Raw genomic sequence first — 19,688 nt, 5'->3', positions numbered from 1 at the left:
GGACGATTAGCGAAGCACATGTCCATTTTCCCTCTTTCTCCTTTGTGTGGTCAAGAACCAAAAACTTACATATAATCTGTTTTACGATTGTAGGATAACTAAACAAATTTGGAACCAATTACAAAAAAATTTGGAATTTTAATCCGGATCCTTCATTCAAATTATTGATTGCGTTTGTAATTATTGGTCTAAACTTCCTAAATTATCAATTGAATTTTTTTCACAGTTTGCTGGAATATTTGGGAGATGCTAGGAATAAATTTAGTTTTCAAAATAAAAATATTGATGTCTCTTTTCTTGTTATAAATGTCAAATTATATATATATATTTTTTTGAAATGCTAATAACGTTAATGGAATCCACCTTTTTCTGGTCATGTTAAATCAAATTATGGTTCTGTAGTTAATTAGGTCAAGCGGCTGCTGGTTTTGTTTTACGTAATCATATGAGGAATGTATTGTTAGCGGGTGCTTTTCCTATTGGTTTTGCCTCAGTACAACAAGCCGAGATCCATGGTCTAAATCAAGGTTTACAATAGGTTATACGACATAACTATAAAAGAGTAAATTATAACAATAGTTCCTCAACTTTAATCAAATTGGAGCAATAGTTCTTCAACTAAAAATCGATTACCATTGGTCCCTTAACTCATCAAAATGTGTAGTTATGGTTATTTTCGTCAACTTCGTTAAAATTTTGTCAAAATAAATTATGTTGGAAGGACCATTGCTACAATTGGGGTCCCTCAACTCATCAAAACATGTAGTTATGGTCATTTTCGTCAACTTCGTCGGAATTTTGTCAAAATGAGTTATGTTGGAAGGACCATTGCTACAATTGGGTTAAAATTAAGGGACTATTTCTCTAGTTGGATTAAAGTTGAGGGACCAATGGTAATGAATTTTTAGTTGAGGGACCATAGCTTCGCGTTTTGATGAGTTGAGAGACCAATGTTAATGAATTTTTAGTTGAGGGACCATTGCTCCAATTGAGTTAAAGTTAAGGGACCATTGCTACAATTTACTCATTATAAAAAGAGTAATTTACACTTATCACATTTTTCATACCATATTTATACCACCTTTCTAATAGAGGTAGAACCCTCTAACACATGTAAGTCTTATTTTTATTAGAAAGGTGGTACAAATGTAATAACAGTATTATTTTTGTTATAAAAACCTTATGAAGGTGATTAGAAAATTTTAATTGATTCATTAGCCAACCATTAATCTTCTTCAGTTCCGTGGAGAATTTTGTCGCAGGTGGAAGATGTTCAAACTCTACTATGATAATTGGATAGCTTTTATTTTCAACATAAGAGAGGCTAATTCAGTAGCTGACACTCTGCCTCATTGGGGGCAAAATATACAAAATCCTTGTATTTGGTTTTCCAGTCTTCTTCATGTAGTGACTTCGAAAGTGTTGTTTGACTATAGTTCAGCAGGAATCCCAAGTGGATTCAAGTTGTAATTTATTTTGTTTCATTAAAAAATAAAAAAATTCTGTTATGGTAGAACTTCGCAATAGCAATTAAAAATCATGAGTTAAATAGCTCATAGTTTATGTGGAAAATTAGATTTGATAAGTTTTTGCAAGATCTTTTGATGAATTTGCCAATATTATAAATCATTTAGATGCGATATTAAAATTAACGTATGAAAAAGTTCTTGTGAAAACTAAATAATGGCATCTTTCACAAAAACCGTGAGCAAAAGTAACTTGGTTTTGAATTTCTTAAAAAAAAAAAAAAGCTATCGCATAAAGGTTATTTAGGAAAAAAGTATAACTTGGTTCAATTAACTTATAATTTGATGGAAACAAACAACTACACACTAGCCAAAGTTAACTTGATAGTAAAAATAATCGGACCAACAAAGAAAGGGATATAAAGGCTAGCAGAAGAATAATAAAAGGAGAAAACCAAGTTCCAAATGCTCCAAATCCTTCCTCATATTGATAATGATCTGCTTCTGAATCCGAGGCCTCTTTCCTGCAGTAGTATTTCTTTTCCTCAGCTACTCTTATATGAGATAAAATGTGAGGAAAGACCTTCTTGCAAGACTCTTCTCCAATCAGCAAATCTGAATGCCCAAAACCCTCCACAACTACCCTTTCATGTCTAAACCCTGGTTGGTGCAACTTCATGTATTTATGAGCAAGAAAAGATGTTTGAGGAGTCACAAGGAGAGACCGCCCGCCCGATATATAAAGTGTTGGGAGTGCCATTCTTTCTGGGTGGATCAAGTAGGAGTTGTTACCATTGCTGTCTAATATAAAACCAGATTTGCATATCTTTCTGAGGTGGGGAAATGCTGCCATAGGAAGCCTTTTTGAGCTTTCCTTGTTCAACCACTGGTGCACAGTTGGGCTTATATTTTCGTGCCAAAATGCGTTTCCAAATATGCCGGAAACAACTTCACATTCATTACAGGTGCATCTCTCGTAACGCGGTATCAAGCGCGCTACAAGTTTTAAGATTCTATGACGTAAGCTCACTGGCGTTGATGTTTCCACAAGCGGAAGTGTCTTGTTATTTCCAAGTATCAACATGGATATCTACATATGTATATAATATAAATTAGAATACTACTTGGCGCCTTACGCTTCCAGTCATATATTTTGACTCGTTAAAAGTAATAACTAATTTTTCTTATGTACATTTGTTAAAACTGTGATTCATTTATGAAGAGGAATATGCGTTTTCATAAAAGGAGCTAATTTTTTTTTCTATATAAATTACTTAACAAATTTGAGAGGGAGAGTGAGAGAGAGAGAGAGAGAGAGAGAGAGAGAGAGAGAGAGAGAGAGAGAGAGAGCTCACTGGCAGTATAGGAAGCCACATTTTGACTTTGGACAAAGCATTAAGCTTGAAGAACATTGAAGAGTTGGTGCAAGACAGAGAAGCTATATGGTTTCCAGAGACATGACCTCCCATGAGAGCTATGTGAATAGCTAAGCCTCCAACACAGTGTGCAACTACATGCACCTTTACGCTCGGTCCAAGCAATTCAAGCATCTTATTAATTGCTGAAAGTTATTAAGAAAAAAATGAATTAGCAAGAAATCACATGTTATTGGCTAAGTAATTGCATGCAAGTATTAATTACGAGAAATTGTCAAGTCTTATATATTACCAGCAGGGATATCAAATCTTCCAACATCTTCTAGGGTAAAAGTGTTTGGAGGAGTACGAGCGTGCAGCCTGGATTGTAATAACCATGTTTCATGCCCTTTTTCAAGTAAACTTCTGATCAAGTCATTTGGCTCCGTCGGAAGCCAGTAACTCTCAACAGCATAACCATTAACAAGGAGAATCGGGTTTCGTTGTCCATCTGATCCTCTAAATTTTGACAAATCATGGCAATTCCATTGCCTGCAACTGATCACGACTCCATCTTCTGCATATGCATAGATTTGATTTTTCAGGCTTCTAAATGTTATGATATTTTTCTGGTCACTTAAATGTTAAAAAATGAATCGAATCTTTGCTACATACCTGTTTCTATATCGTGCAGGGTGCTGCTTGGATAAGAATATTTATGTTCACAGTCTAACAAATTAAAGTACTCTTGGTTCCCTCGAGGTATCTTCAAGAAATAGGTTCTCAAGAAAGTCCCTGATAGGAGGCATAAGAACTTTATTTTCTTGTTTCCTTCGAAGCTCATCAAGCTCTTAAGAAGCTCCATCATGGAAATACTAAGCTCCCCTTTTAAGATCACATTCTCATGATCATGGTCCACTGAGTTTTTCTCGGGAACTTTTTCAAATGTTACATGCATTGTGGTCATTTCCCTCCAAGCATATAATGCAAAGAGATAAGGATTCATAATCTTTCTCCCGTGCAGAATATACCTGCATTCATTAAATTGTGGGAGTCCTTAAATTGTCATGACAAAGAAAACAAATGAAGGAATATATGTGCGTGGTGGAATATATTAGGATCATAGATCAGTTTGATTATGCCAAAATATGTGGTTTGATTCACAGTTAGACAATATAAATCCGCCAATACAAAGATATGGAGATAAAGATATTCAGGTACATACCTTGAACCAGTAGAAGCCACAAGGCAAAGACGATAAAGCATATATTGTGTGTAAGGAGTTCTGCAATCTACTTCACACAAATTTACGTCTCCATCTATGATATGCAAATTATCCTTCTCAAAGCCTCTAAGTTCTACGTGCCCTCCAACTTTCCCTCTTAGAAGGGGATGGGACTCACGGCGAATATTGGTACCCAACTTGTCATAGTCCATATGGTTCTCATCATTAGGGTTCATCTTCATTTTGAGATAAGCTGTGCATGGCATACCCCCAACATGTCCTCTCATGGTTTCTTTGAACGCGAGATCTGATTTTTTACCATTACCTATAGCTATAGTCTTTGTTTTATCAGTGAGGGAATCTGGACCTTTTTTGTCGATATTGTTGGTGCTGTACTCGAGAACATCCTTCACAAGTTGCCTACTTATGTGCTCAGCTGCAGTGGCAATAGTAAGAGATGGATTTATGCCAACAGAACATGGAATCAAAGAAGCATCACACACATATAGGCCGGGGTGTACTGCAGCGGCAGGTAACTCATCATGAGCTGGGTCAAAAACCTGCCCATTATGGTTGCAAACACCATGTAACGGACTTGATGATGCATTGCACCCACCTAAAAGATGAACAGCTGTGCTTCGGTACTTCGACATGAAGAGAACTCCTCCTAATTTCTTAGTGAGCTTTTGAAAAGCTGTAATTTTTCGGGCAAGAAGGGGATCACGAGGTGGATTAAAGCTGATTTTGTTGGTGCCCCTTTCTAACATGATTTTGCCATCACTCTCATCATATCCCAACGCAAGAAGAGCCACTGCATGGGTAGCTTTAAAACCCATTGCAAGCTTTATCTTGTCAATGATCCCATGAAAGAACCAGTACCCGGCAGGCCATCCATAAGTCACAATTCCTTTAAACATAAGGTTCGGATAAGCTGATGGAAGTATTGCACTCTGCAGTTTGATCACAATGCGAAATTAAGTGCACGTATAAGAGTTGGGTTTGGGATGATTAATCCGGACCTCCTAGATTTAATACAAAATTTTTGTACTTTTATGTTCAAATATAATTAATTAACATCTATATGTGCATGGCTGTTACAAACTATATGTAGTACTCTTTTCTTCGGTCTATTTTATTGACAACATTTCACTTGTACAATAATGTAAATAAACCACATACAATACACGATAAACCAATAAATTAAATTTGTCTCCGTATTTCAAAGTATGACATATCACTAGACTCTAGTACAATAATGTCCACAGATATATAAAAAATATCAGTATAAGGTCACAATGTTGACATCACTCTCATCATATCCACATAACTATAAGGTCAAAACTTTGACAGTATAAAAAATATTGACAAAATATTAATGATATACCCGTATTTTAAAAAAGTGTATTTAATCCGAGAAAATCTATATTATCAATATATATCATAAGATAATCTTCTCTTACCTGAATTGTAAACCCCAGCGAAGAAGTGTACGATGATGAGATGGATGGTCCTGGCCTTGCTTGAAATGGAATCTTAAAGAGTTGCTTCTTATCTAGTCCATAACCATTCAACGGCATCGGGCTTCCCGCGAGATAGGCAACAGTGTTTCCGTTGCAGCTGAATCCTGAACCAAGTGTTTCTGAAACTCTTAGTCCTCTCATTTGTGACTGAAAGAGGATCTCAGTCGTGCCAAAAACTCCTCCTGGGTTAAAAATCCGAGATGTATGATTATTCAACTTATTAAAATCTTAAAACGTGACAAAAGTTTCTCCAAGATAATAATTAACTACGTAGTTTGTACGAATTTTACTGTTTATTAATTACCTGATAGGATTACGAAATCGGATGTTAAATAATCAATATCATTCAAATAAACACGCCATCTTCTATTTCTTCTGCCACATTTGCCCTCATCGTCATACGTATTTCTAATCACGTACTGCACTTGGCATTGAGTTTTAATCGTGCATCCCTCCTGCTTCACAAATTTATTTAAGCTTGGTTAATTGTCTGCAAATTAGATAAAAACATACTGGTTTAACATGAATTAATCAATGCATGCATATATATATATATATATATAATTTTCATGCAACATCATTTTAATCAAATGAAAATACTAACATTAATTGGACAACATAGCACTCTTGGCTTTGTCAATTGTCATCAAAAGCCATGATCAATTAACAATAACAACTAGTTCTTTAGATAAGTATTTCTCTTTTCTATTTTAGAGGATGTCCAAAGTTCAATCCTCTTTTAAGTGATACTAATGCTAGAGACACTAACTTACTATACTTCAACTTTTAAGAATTTAACTGATGTGACATTGTTTTATTTTTTATACAGTAAATAAGAAATTGTCACATTAATTGAAAACCAAAAGTTGGAACAATGAGTTGGTGTTTCTAATACTGTTGATTCATTAATATAAAAATTAACATATAATTAAGATCGACATGCCTGGATTGCTGAAAGTAGATAAGTCTTGTCGTTAGAAATTTTGGCATTATAAGGACATCCAGAGAGACAATTCCCACAGGCTAAGCAGCTACTCATCTGTTGAACCTTCTTAATTGGATTATTATTGGATAGTGGACGTTGACCATCTTCCAAGTCAAAATTCATAGTCAGCTTCACCGGAGTCTCAAAAGTTTCTTCACTAGTGATATGATCTTCCAAGACTTTCGCAACAGAAAACTTGTCAGGAAGGCTTTGTACTTTGAGCATGGCAGCTGCAGAAGCTTCACAACTATCCCAATTCTTTTCCCATTGCTTTGGCCATTTTGGATGCCGTCTGGCTCGAACTGGTGTCGGCATCATAACTCCTGCATTCACTAGTGAACCTCCACCGAGTCCGCAACCCACTACTGCTACAGAATCGTTTTGCTCATATACCTACACATGCAAGATATATGTGGAGTTATTTTTCTATGTGGTATAGTTTGTCGATGTGAAAATTGTACCACCACTTGGTCTTATTATTGTACTCATGTTATAAAACATGCTATCTTTTTATTAATTATATCGTACAGTTTATATGAAATAACACATTTTCTAAAAAACTCATACTATAACACATAATAAGTAACATCACGGCTATTACACAAAAATGTTTCTACAACATGTCTTGCTAAGATTTATTAACTTTCTGTGTTTTATGAAATTTGATCCGACGGTTAAAATTATCTTAACTTTTAAAGTGGGCCCCTGCCGTTAGATCAAATTTCAATGGCCCGGATTCCCAGACTTTCTGGACTAAGAGGAAGGGATCCGGAGGATCCCTTTCCCAAGGAAAGAATGGAGACGACGACGGTTGGGTCTAACTTCAACAACTCCAATGAGGTTTGAAATCAATACCGTTGACGGGATCTAAGACCACCGTCGCACTCAACCTCAACTCCAAACCATGGCGTTCAAAGTGAGAACTACCAATACACTCCCAACCATGCCTTTGCGAATCTACATTCAAACCCCAGGACACCCATTTTTATATGATACAGAGGTAGTCTTAGTACAATGGCAGCCATTTAAGGGTATAAGGGTATACTTTTTTTTTTTTTGGGTCGAGAATGAATCTTCATTTTTTTGGTAAAACGAGAATGAAGCTTCATTAATGAAAGAGAAATACAGTTTGTGTTAAGAAATGCCTAAACCTAAACAAAGCACAAAGTCTTACACAACAAAGCAAACATAAAATAGAAACCAAGCCCATGAAAACAAGCCCAAAAAAGAGAGCTATAACCCCAGCCACAAAGGGAGGCCCACACAAATTTAGGCCCGTAGGCTACAACAGAAACAGTGAACAGTAAAACCCTAAGCTCCAAGCGCCAAAAATCAGTCACCACTGCCACAACTGCTGCTACCTCCACGAAGGAAGACATCACACCAAACTGAAAAATGCACCCTAACCAAAAACTAGATATGAGAGTATTACGCATAGTCAATCCACCAAGACCCAAAGCCTCCATAGCCACAACTGCAAGAAAAGTCACAAAAAGTAACAGGAGGAGGGGGAGGGCGAATGGGGTGTGTAAAACACCCTTGTTCCGACGTGAATCGTTCCACACTTCGCCCAATTTTTTCGGTAAGCCAAATTGACAGTGAGCTTTGAAGGTTGGGCCTTGTGTCCAGATAGAACCCAACACTCCAAGATTTAATTCTTGGTTAAGAGTTCGAAAAGATGAAGGGCAGGAAAAGGGAGGTAGGAGAAAAGGGTGTGATGGGGAGGGATGAAAGGGATGGCGATGAGTAGCAGTTGGACGAGGAGCGGGTACAAAACTGAGACAAGAGCTCAGATAGATGAGACAGAGCTCATAAAAAAAAAACATGGAAACAGAGAAGAAAAGGAAGAGAAGAAGGAAAAGTAGAAGAAAGGAAGAGAGAATGAGGATTGCCATCGACCCAAAAGCCAAAGGCTAGGGCCGGCGGTTGAGAAGGGTTTTCTTTTGAAGCTTTTTCAAAGAGAAGCGAGGAGAGAGACCTCATGCCTAATTAATATTTAGTTGTGAAATTTATTTATGCTATGTTTGGAGGTCATCATTAGGTACTTCCAAAATCCCAAGAAATTTTGAGATTCTTAAAAAATACTACAATCAAACTTTGAACTACTCAAAACACTAAACGAGGACTTTCAAAAATCAAAATGACTACTATTTTAAAGTTCTCTCGTATGTATAGCAGCTAGTCATGCATTCTTAACAAATTTACCTTAAGTTTTATGAAACTTAATAGTCCCTCATCCAAACCCTACTTCCCTCATTACCAAGTAGTTGGGTCCCCTCCCCACCCCCACAAAAAAAAAAGAAAAAAAAAAAAAAAGGCTTAAAGTATTTGTCTCTAAATCAATGTTATCAAGGGGTTATGTGAGAACACCTAATAAATATGAGAATTAAATATAAATTTTACTTTTTTTTACAAGTACACATGAAAATTAAGGACATGCAAACCTGGATTAGTGCATCTTTGGATCCAAGGCTAAGGCCTAAGTTCCGGCTTTCAACCCTCGAAGCTGATAACAACTTGAAGCTGTCTGTTGGGAAATCCTTAGCTTCCCATCTGCGGCCTTTCTCAAGCAGACAAACGCTTCTGTCGCCGGCCATTGACAACCTGCAGGCAACCACAGAACCACCGTAGCCCGACCCCACAACAACCACATCATACTCTTCGGCTTCCCCATCACCAAAACTACTTCCTTGTAATTTCTCCATTTTCTTAATTCCAAGTCCAGATAGAAAAATTCACTCAACTATACGGAAAGGCTGATATATTTCCATCAGCCAAACTTGGAGGGAGTCTGAACTTTTGGGCTATTGACAATTCTCATAAACTGAGCTTGCGTTTCATGTCATCTTTGTTTCTTCTTTTACTTAATTTTAGCTGCGATTCATATAACGTGAATTAATTGACCAAGAATTGAGTACTAGGCACACATTTGGAATTGGGGTGGGCGCGTACAATTTGGTCAATTTCACATTCTAACAGGTTAGTTTGTGTGGAGGAAGGCATCATGAAAGATATCTGAGCCTATTTGGATTTTCATCAATGTCTGCGGATGTAAACACTATTAGCTCGTTTGGATGTAATTTTAAAATGACTAAATGCGTTTTTGGTGAAAATATTTTTGGAACCAATTCTTAGTAAAAATACAAGTAAATTCTGGAAAAGCACTTAAAAGTGTTTCCTGGAAAAAGCACATAACTGGTGCTTCTTGCAGAAAACACTTTAAGTGCTTTTGAAACCAAAAAAACATTCATCTAAAAGCACTTTCAGTCATAAGCACATCCAATTTTCAAAATTTTGAGGTGAACGACATCAAATTTTATTAAGGAGATCAAGAACGATTACAATTTTCAAAGAGAGTGTCCCAGATTAGATTCAGAGACCATTCAAACCAACAAGAATTAAAATCAGATTAAACGTCATGTTGCTATAAATTGTGTCAAGCTCATAATAAATATATATCATTGTGTCAGGCTCATGATTAAAGGTGTTGAAATTCCTCCCCCACCACCCACCCCCTGTTTGAAATGGTACCAGGCATCATGATGATTTCAATATTTTTGATAAAGGCTGAAACTTGAACAAAAAATGTTTTTCAAAGAATCTGCTATCTTGAGAGAGTAGAGAGAGGAAGAGAATGCTGTGTATTTTCAATATATCCCAAAAACAATTACAGAGACTAAATATATCATCTAAAACTGGTCAAAGACCACGATCCTACATTCTAGGCAGATAGTACTCATCTCCTGCCACTAAGAGCAACGGAGGATATCATCCATCCATCTGGACGGGGGAGAGAATGCATAGTACATTTGCTTAAGACAAAACAAACAGCTGTAAACATTCTAAAACAAGAAAGAGAACTAGCCGTTAAGATTTTAAAACTCAACGGCTCCTTTCTACAATTAGCAAGTTCTTCATTCTTCAAACTTCTCAGCATCCTTCGATTTCATCTGCAGGCTTAGCTTCTGCAGGTTAACTCCAAAGCTTGTAGGCAGCTTAATTCTCAACAGCCTCTCCTAAGCTGCTTACTGGCTTCACTCCTAACTTCAGCCTTAAATAGTTGAATCGATCTTTGGGCAAAGCCTTTGTAAAAATGTCTGCTAACTGTTCTTCACTTCTGCAAAATTTCACAGCAATGGTTCCTTGTTGCAATGCTTCTCGAATAAAATGATATTTCCTGTTTATATGTCTAGTTCTCTGATGAAAGACCGGATTTTTGACCATCGATATTGCTGACATGTTATCACAGAACAATGGTGTTGCTTCAGTTTGCATTTCACCAAAATCATCTAGCACAAACCTTAGCCAGATTGCTTGAGCTGTTGCTCCAGATGCTGAGACATACTCAGCTTCTGCAGTTGACAATGCAACTGTGTTTTGCTTGACTGAGGCCCAAGAGAAGACACCACTTCCAAAGCTAAATGCATATCCAGATGTGCTTCTACTATCATCTTCACTGCCAGCCCAATCTGAGTCACAAAATCCAATCAAAACAGCATCCTGGTCCCTTGTGAACTCAATGCCATAACTTAAAGTTCCTTGAATGTATCTGAGAACCCTTTTAGCTATTCCCATATGTTTCTTTGTAGGACCATGCATGAACCTTGATAACAAACTAGCTGCATACATAATGTCAGGCCTTGTTGCAGTAAGATATAAGAGACTTCCAACTATTTTCCTGAATAAACCTTCATCAGTTAACTCACTTCCATCCACCTTCTTTAGTCTCTCACCAGTGGGAAGAGGGATTGACACTGACTTACAATCCTCGAGACCAAACTTTGCAAGTAAGGCCTTTGCATACTTGCTTTGGTGTATGAAAACCCCCTTCTCAGATTGTAGAACTCCCATCCCCAAGAAATGATGTAGGAGTCCTAAATCAGTCATCTCATACTTCTGCATCATATCCCTTTTGAATTTACTGAGCAATGAGTCACTGCTACCTGTATAAACTATATCATCAACATATATAGAGACTATGATCAGGTTTCCTTCTTCATCAGTTTTAGTATATAAGGTGGCCTCACTGATGCTTCTTTTGAAATTGCAGCTGGTGAGATAGGTGTCAATCTCACTGTACCAAGCTCTAGGAGCCTGCTTCAATCCATAGAGAGCCTTCTTTAATTTGTAGACCTTATGACTTGCATTTTCAACTTCAAAACCCTCAGGTTGCTCAGTGTACACTTCCTCCTCAAGTACTCCATTTAAGAAGGCTGACTTCACATCTAGTTGAAATAATTTCCAACCCTTTTAAGCTGCAAGTGCAATCAAAGTTTGAATTGTATCTAACCTTGCCACTGGGGCAAAGGTTTCATTATAGTCAATACCAGGTTTCTGAGCATACCCTTTTGCCACAAGCCTAGCCTTGTGTTTTTGAACTGATCCATCTAAATTCAGTTTGGTTTTGAACACCCATTTGACTCCTATGACAGGTTTGTCTGTAGGTCTTTCCACCAGCTCCCAAGTTCCATTCTTCTCAATGGTTTCAATCTCAGAATTCATTGCTTCCTTCCATGCATTGTCTTCAATGGCTTCATGATAAGTTTCAGGTTCAATAATGGTCATGTTACATCTTGCATAAATGTCCTCCAAGCTTCTCAGCTTTACTGGTGTATTGCTTGGTGTTGAGCCTTGACTTGTACTGGCAATGTTGCTTCCAGGAACATGTTCATCATCTGAGATTAATTGAGTAGGATTTGAAGAGTCAATACTATGAGGTTCATGAAAATGTTCTTCAGTTTCTGTCATCTCAGTGTTTTCATTTCCAATAGTGAGAGGTATGTAGACAGATTCATCTTGCTTGCTTTGCCAGTTCCAGGTCTTATTCTCATCAAACACTACACTCCTTGAGAGAATAATCTTCTCTGTTTGAAGATTATAGATTCTGTAACCTTTTTCACAACTGCCATACCCCATAAAAATTCCTTTGCTTGCTTTGTCATCAAACTTCTGTCTAAGCTTGGATGGAATGTGACTATAACAGATACATCCGAACATTCTCATGTGTTTTACACCTGGCTTTCTTCCTGTGAATGCTTCAAATGGAGTCTTGCCCTTTACTGAGATTGTAGGACATCTATTTTGCAGATATACTGAAGTTCCAACTGCTTCAGCCCAGAAAATCACAGGAATGTTCTTCTCAGCCATCATAGATTTTGCCATTTCACAAATGGTTCTATTTCTTCTCTCAGCAACTCCATTTTGCTGAGGAGAATATGCTACTGTCAATTGCCTCTCCATTCCAGTGCTGGAACAGAAGTCTGAGAATTCATGGGATGTATATTCACCTCCTCTGTCACTTCTCAGCTTCTTGAGCTTAAAACCACTTTGTAGTTCCACAAGGACTTTGAATTTTTTAAACACATTGAACACATCAGATTTGTTTCTAAGAAAGTACACCCAACACATTCTTGAGAAATCATCTATGAATGTTATGAAATATCTGTTGCCACCAATGGATTCATTCTGCATTGGTCCACAAACATCTGTGTGTACCAGTTCTAATGGATTACTAGCTCTCCAAGCTTTCTCTTTATCAAATGGTTCCCTATGCATCTTCCCAGACACACAACTCTCACAGATTTCTTTCATTTCAGATAGTTCAGGCAAACCAAGCACCAACCCTTCTTTCTGCATCCTTTTCAGACTTGCAAAGTTCAAGTGACCTAGCCTTTTATGCCAGATCCAAGACTCTTCTTCAATTGATGCTTTTCTGGCCACTGGATTTATAGATTCAAGAGACAATGGAAAGCATCTGTTCCCTGTCATTACTACCTTGGCTACCACATTCTCAAGGTTGCTGTCATCGAAGATCACAGCCATGTTGCCTCCAAACAGAACATAGTAGCCGTGTTCCATCATTTGACCAACACTCAGCAGGTTTTCATCTAATCCTGGAACCAACAGGACTTCATTGATGTATCTCTTCCCATGCTTTGTATTTACTACCAGTGTTCCCTTGCATGTTGCTTGAACCAAATCTCCAGTCCCCATTTTAACTCTACAAGTCACTGATCTGTCAAGATTCAATAGAAGAGACTTTTGAGAAGTCATGTGATTGCTGCAAGCGCTATCCACAAACCACACAGATTTATCTTGTTCTATTGATGCTGAGTGACAAGCATAGAACATTGTACCAGTGGTTACATCTTCTTCCTTGGCACAGTTAGCCACTTGTCTGTTGTTATCACAGTCTTTTGCCATATGACCAAACCTATTGCACTTTCCACACTTAGCTTTTCCTTTATATCTACACACACCAAAATGGTATTTCTCGCAGACTTGACACTGTGGTTTCACACCACTTTGACTATTACTCCCTTGCTTGTTCTGTGGATTGAACTTATTGTTCCAACTTCCTCCAGAGTTGTTGTTCCAGTTTGATCCACTGGTATTGCTCCAGTTCCCATTCTGAGACCAGTTCTTCCCCTTTTTATATTGAGTCCATTTTGAGTTTGTCTTATAATGAGAGCCTTTGAAATTTCCATTACTGCTTCCGTTTCCTCCAACCTTGAGACTGCTGAAGGCCCTCTCTGTACCAGTGTATTTATCTCTTTCATCATGCAAGTCTTCTCTTTTATCATAGACTTTCACTGAGGCTAGGACTTCTTCAACTCTAATACTGTCCAGATCTCTGGTTTCCTCAATGATTGACACTATGGACTTATATCTCCTATTTAGACTCATCAACAGCTTTTGAACAATCCTTTTTTCGGTTACATCTTCTCCTAGAGATTTCAAGTTGTTTACTATCTCAAAGAACCGAGCCAAATAGTCATCCAGAGATTCAACATCATTCATCCTTAAATATTCAAAATCTGCTCTAATGGCTTGTAATTTCACAGCTCGTACCTTTTTATCTCCTTTGAACTCTCTTCTCAAGATTTCCCAGGCACCCTTTGCAGTCTTCTCATTTCGGATTCTGGGAAAAAGCTCATCAGTGATTGCACTTTGGATGAGACTCAACGCCTTGGCATTCTTGATCCTCTCCTCCTTTGTAACAACAGGAGCTTCAACCGGAATGTTTTCCGTCTCGCTTTCTCCTTCTTCCTCAGAGCCTTCTTCTCTGGGAGTTTGTTGTTCAGGTAACCCAGCTTCAACCACATCCCATAGATCGTAGGCTATGAGAATGGTTTCCATTTTAATGGCCCAAAAATCGTAGTTTGATCCATTAAATTGTGGTGTTCGTAAATCACCACCAGATGTGCTCGATCCAGCCATTTCTTGAGCTAGAATACGAAGAGTCACAATAAAAGAACCACCTTTAAGGTTTTCTGGGTTTTTTTTTTCGGAGTTGGATTTCGCTCACAGTATAACGCCCTTTCTTCGGAATCAGACCAATGGCTCTGATACCATGTTTGAAATGGTACCAGGCATCATGATGATTTCAATATTTTTGATAAAGGCTTCACTTGAACAAAAAATGTTTTTCAAAGAATCTGCTATCTTGAGAGAGTAGAGAGAGGAAGAGAATGCTGTTATTTTCAATATATCCCAAAAACAATTACAGAGACTAAATATATCATCTAAAACTGGTCAAAGACCACGATCCTACATTCTAGGCAGATAGTACTCATCTCCTGCCACTAAGAGCAACGGAGGATATCATCCATCCATCTGGACGGGGGAGAGAATGCATAGTACATTTGCTTAAGACAAAACAAACAGCTGTAAACATTCTAAAACAAGAAAGAGAACTAGCCGTTAAGATTTTAAAACTCAACGGCTCCTTTCTACAATTAGCAAGTTCTTCATTCTTCAAACTTCTCAACATCCTTCGATTTCATCTGCAGGCTTAGCTTCTGCAGGTTAACTCCAAAGCTTGTAGGCAGCTTAATTCTCAACACCCCCCACATTTATTCTATTATTTGCGTCTTCATGTTAATTGTTAACAATTTTTTCATTTGGACTTGAAAAACTAAAATTTTGACTATGTTCGTTGAATGTTTAAACAATTTTTATGTTGATTGATCCTTTTTGCAAAGTTGAAATCTAAAAAATATCGTAGAAATTAAATGATTTTGGTCGTTAAGTAACACTGGACGATGATAAAAATAGTTGAGAAAGTAGAATGGAAATGTCAAAATAAAAAGGTTGGTAGCATCCTCCTATATAACATGCCCCTTAATATTGAAGAGGCTTTTGATTTTCATATCACAATAAAGACATGTTTGGTGATTAGGATTAAATTACTAATGCTGAAAAGGTTTTATGGTGACTAGGATTTGATTATTGTTGATGAAGAAAGACAAAAAAATAAGATTGATCAGATCCCTTGACAAAAAAAAAAAAGGTTGGTCAGTGTTCCCCAGCGGATACCATATTTCAATTTATTCAAGGCCAAAAAAAAAAAGGAACTTCAATTCCTATAGAAAGACCATTTTACACCAATGACAAACCCCTACACAATTGTTTTTCTTTTTTTGAGAGAACTGGAAATAACATTTCCAGGGCCGCAGCCAAAAGAGTATAGAAAGCCACAAGGGGCTAACACATCAGACCAAATTACAGAGGAAAAAAGACTCCTCCGCGTCCCCCTTTACAACCTACTAGAACCAGAAAATAGTTTGAAGGACATGGAAATCCATGCTTATTTAACACCAACAAACAAAGATGAGGGTCATCGAACCCAAACTAAGTCGCCCAGCCCCTTCACAATTGGACTTAAATTTGATTCAACACCCATAAAACAACCAAAAGGTTAGAAGACAATTTTGAAATAATATTCAGGGGTTAGGAATTTGACCAAGTCATACAATAGATCAACTGTAATTAGGAATCCAAAGTTATGTTGTCATTTATGATAGTTAAACTTAAGATATTCTAATTATAAGGAACGTATGTTTGAACAACGAAATTGAAAAACGAGGCGCCTATGTCAAAACGCCCTTATTATTATCAAGGGAAAAGGAAGAGTTCAAAAATATTATAATAATTAAAAGAAAGAAGAGTTTCGAACTCATAGTCTCGAGTCAGGACGTATAGATAGAAACCAAACATCCTATCCACTAGAAATATTGAATCACATGCATATAGCTTGAAGATGTTAGTTAACAACCAAATAAATTAACATGCCTGAATTTACATGTTGAAAACCCCCCATTCCTTTCACTTTCTGTTTCCTTTGTTTTTTTTCTTATTGCAGAAACTAAATTACTCAAAAATCGTGTGAGATTGGAAACACGAGTCGTAGACGACACACAAAAAGTAATGATTAAGCGACCTATATATGATTCATCCATTCGCTTTTTCACAAGTGGCAAGGCTTGTAAGTCATCATTTGGTTGATGATATCATATAGGATGATATCGCATTTTTCCCAAAATCATATGAAATTCAACAATAGTTAGATGGGTTTCAAGGTTGATTTGTGGCTTTTAAGCTAATGCGTTGGCCATTCGGTTTGATTTAGAAGTTACTCATTTGAGTAATGGTAAGGCTTATCATATATTTGTATCACATTTTAATACTTTAAACAATGATCTTATTCAGTTAAGGGTATTTAAAGTCTAAACTGAACTAAATCAAAATTTTTTCATCTATATTAATTTTTAGCACAACCAAGAACTCTCATGTACGCATCAAGTTTGCACATTCAACTTACACAACGAAACAAAAAAAGAAACTTAGAAAGATGGGTCTAACAGTTTTTGTTCCGTAGAAAGATCGGTCATGTTTGCATCAAGTTTGCACATTTAACTTAACAAACGATATTATCTAACACTAATGAGTTGGAGAGTGGGCTAAACCTCAAAATGAGATAACAAGAATGTGGTTCAAATTTGCCTTTAAAAAGAATCCAACCTAAGACCTCTCACTTACAAGTGAAGAAGAATATCATTAGATAGTAGTATAAAGTGGCTGTTTCATAGTGTAATTTAAAAAAATAAATAATATCATCTACATTAAGAGGGAGGGGGTGGACTAAGCCTCACAATAGGCTAGCAATAATGTCGTTCAAATTCGTCTTTGGTGAAAATCGAACCTAAGACTTCTCACTTACAAATGAAGAAAAATACAACTAAACCGTTGTACTAAGTGACAAACTTGATGTGCGCTAGAGAAAAGACACCTACGGGTTGAGGGCCGAATTAATTGGGTTGAGTTATATTAGAGTAGAAACATTGGGCTACTAGACCTCATTTAAGAAGCCTTGTTGGGCTTGGACCCAAAGCAATATATCAGGCCACGTGTCCAATTGTGGTGATTTGCCAGGTATTCATGGACCAAGACGCCAAGTAACAAGATTCAAGAATCTAGCGAGTTGAAAGTGTCCCAACAGGATCCTCTTCGAATTCTTTAGATGAGAATTGTGAAGATCTGTGTATCGCATAATGTGCAATCAATTTTTATTAGGTGCTGTTTTTATTTAATTTTAAATAAAAATATTTAAAATAATTTTTAACTGCATAATATACGATTCACAAATATGATTCATGAATCAGGATCTTCACAAAAAAGATCTACCAAGAATCCGAATTGGAAAGTGCCAACCTCTTTCTCTCTCCAGTATATCCACCAATCCTTTGAACAGCCAAGAATGTAATGAGAGTGAATGGCTGTCCTTGTTACACACCACTCTATCCCCAAACCACAACTCCTCTCTCCTCTTTAACATACACACACATACTCTCCCTCTCTCTCTCTCTTCACCGTCTACTTCTGCAATGGCAACCCTGCAGTCACTTGCGTTCTCTTCTCCACTCTCACAATGTCTGCAGCAACCACGCCTTCATTCGGGTAATCTTTTTGGTTTTTACTGCATGTGCTGTAATTCCACTACCAAGCAGTAAACTTTACTGTGTTTAATGCTTTGATTTCTTTTGTTGTCATAATTTAATACCAAGCAGAAATTTTACTGTGGTTAATGCTTTGATTTCTTTTGTTGTCATAATTTAACTCCGTACATTAAGGTCTGTGTGGTGTTCTTGGAAAAATTATAGGTGAAGGGACAAATGGGGTGAAATTGTTTGACGAGTTTTGTTAAAGTTTCAAACTTTGTGTCAGTTTTAGCAGTTTTCAAGTTGATGAGATTGTTTTGAGGAATTAGCAAAAAGGGTTTATTGGGTTTTCAATTCTTCATGATCAATTGAAACACTCAAATTGTTAATTGGGTTTTTATAATTATAATTTCTATGTTTTCTATTTCCTATAATTATGTACTTATTGAGAATTAGTGATAAGAGCAAGAGATGGATTATGAACATAGCATAAGATGTTTTGTGTTCTGATTGTGTAGGCTTGTTATGTTGGGGTGTTCATAGAAGTGCAGAATCCACATTCAATGGCAAGTCTTTGCGCGTGTCTCGTCCCCAATGGGCGCCATTAAGACGGTGTACTCAAGCATCCAGGTCTATTAAAATGATGGTCAAACCAAAAATTCAGTTCATCCAAGGGACCGATGAACAGACAATACCAGATGTGAGGCTAACCAAATCAAAAGATGGTACAAATGGTGTGGCAATTTTCAAGTTTGAGCAGCCTTCTGTGTTTGACTCCTCTGGTGAGTTTGGTGACATCACTGGCTTTTACATGATTGACGAAGAAGGCGTCCTTTCATCGGTTGATGTTAACGCCAAATTTGTCAACGGAAAGCCTGCAGGAATTGAAGCAAAGTACATAATGCGAACTCCGAGAGATTGGGACAGATTCATGAGATTCATGGAACGCTATGCAAATGACAATGGCTTGAGTTTCATTAAAAAATGAGGCAATGTATATCCTTATCTGTTGTCTTACTCGAAAATCTTATTAGTCCACACATGTCTTGTATTCAACCAATTTTTCTGCTCTTAACTGAGAATTATGCCAGTACTCTGTATTTTGAGTTATAGAGGTGAGAAAGCTCAAATTTCAAAGCCTTCTTTCTTTTAATTACTCTGTTGTAATTTGAAGAATGATACGATGAAGGTAACAGATTAAACGATCCAGCCTATGTGTTCAACCATTTATCTTGTCGTTGCAGAATGCAGATTTGTTAAGGCGTTGACACCGTGTAAGTTTCTTTCTATATCTGCCTAGTATTTCATATTGCATTGAAAATTTTGTTACATGTTCTGTTAAGTTTAGACATAGATGATTTAAGAAGGGGTTTCTTATACAAGATACTGAGATTTATATGTAAATTCATTTCAGTAG

The 19,688-nt window shown here is 37.0% G+C and overlaps 2 protein-coding genes and 1 long non-coding RNA gene across 5 annotated transcripts; 2 read left to right on the top strand and 1 right to left on the bottom strand.

The window, feature by feature from the left end:
• Nucleotides 1–1,754: 1,754 nt before the first annotated feature.
• Nucleotides 1,755–9,396, bottom strand: LOC126584128 (uncharacterized). 3 transcript variants are annotated; one of them, XM_050248594.1, is made up of 10 exons: nucleotides 8,996–9,396; nucleotides 6,687–6,944; nucleotides 6,510–6,605; nucleotides 5,871–6,021; nucleotides 5,507–5,748; nucleotides 4,047–4,996; nucleotides 3,497–3,852; nucleotides 3,135–3,398; nucleotides 2,822–3,027; nucleotides 1,755–2,556 (listed from the first exon to the last, which is right to left on the bottom strand). In XM_050248594.1, the coding sequence occupies exons 1-10, from the start codon at nucleotides 9,254–9,256 to the stop codon at nucleotides 1,843–1,845; spliced, it is 3,498 nt and encodes a 1,165-aa protein (XP_050104551.1). In that variant the 5' UTR covers nucleotides 9,257–9,396; the 3' UTR covers nucleotides 1,755–1,842. The 3 variants fall into 3 exon arrangements, with proteins under 3 accessions (XP_050104551.1, XP_050104550.1, XP_050104552.1); XM_050248593.1 differs by having other exon boundaries at nucleotides 6,510–6,944; XM_050248595.1 differs by lacking the exons at nucleotides 6,510–6,605; nucleotides 6,687–6,944.
• On the top strand, nucleotides 6,953–7,964 carry LOC126584129 (uncharacterized). Its single transcript, XR_007609997.1, has 2 exons — nucleotides 6,953–7,611; nucleotides 7,655–7,964. It is a non-coding gene; the product is annotated as an uncharacterized LOC126584129 (long non-coding RNA).
• An 8,713-nt stretch (nucleotides 9,397–18,109) lies between the features above and the next one.
• Nucleotides 18,110–19,480, top strand: LOC126587632 (photosystem II reaction center PSB28 protein, chloroplastic-like). The gene is made up of 2 exons (XM_050252713.1): nucleotides 18,110–18,290; nucleotides 18,790–19,480. The coding sequence occupies exons 1-2, from the start codon at nucleotides 18,218–18,220 to the stop codon at nucleotides 19,257–19,259; spliced, it is 543 nt and encodes a 180-aa protein (XP_050108670.1). The 5' UTR covers nucleotides 18,110–18,217; the 3' UTR covers nucleotides 19,260–19,480.
• Nucleotides 19,481–19,688: the final 208 nt, after the last annotated feature.

This window comes from Malus sylvestris, chromosome 10 (genome assembly GCF_916048215.2).
Source record: "Malus sylvestris chromosome 10, drMalSylv7.2, whole genome shotgun sequence".
Lineage (NCBI taxonomy): Eukaryota > Viridiplantae > Streptophyta > Magnoliopsida > Rosales > Rosaceae > Malus > Malus sylvestris.
The sequence above is the reverse complement of the archived record's forward strand: the minus strand, read 5'-3'. Positions and strand labels throughout refer to the sequence as shown.

Coding starts and splice junctions, on each gene's coding strand:
- LOC126584128 (XM_050248593.1), bottom strand. CDS start 9,256: ATGGAGAAATTACAAGGAAGTAGTTTTGGTGATGGGGAAGCCGAAGAG. Junction 4,997..5,506: donor CGCTGGGGTTTACAATTCAG/GTAAGAGAAGAT, acceptor ATCAAACTGCAG/AGTGCAATACTTCCATCAGC. Junction 3,853..4,046: donor GTGGCTTCTACTGGTTCAAG/GTATGTACCTGA, acceptor TAATGAATGCAG/GTATATTCTGCACGGGAGAA.
- LOC126587632 (XM_050252713.1), top strand. CDS start 18,218: ATGGCAACCCTGCAGTCACTTGCGTTCTCTTCTCCACTCTCACAATGT. Junction 18,291..18,789: donor GCAACCACGCCTTCATTCGG/GTAATCTTTTTG, acceptor CTGATTGTGTAG/GCTTGTTATGTTGGGGTGTT.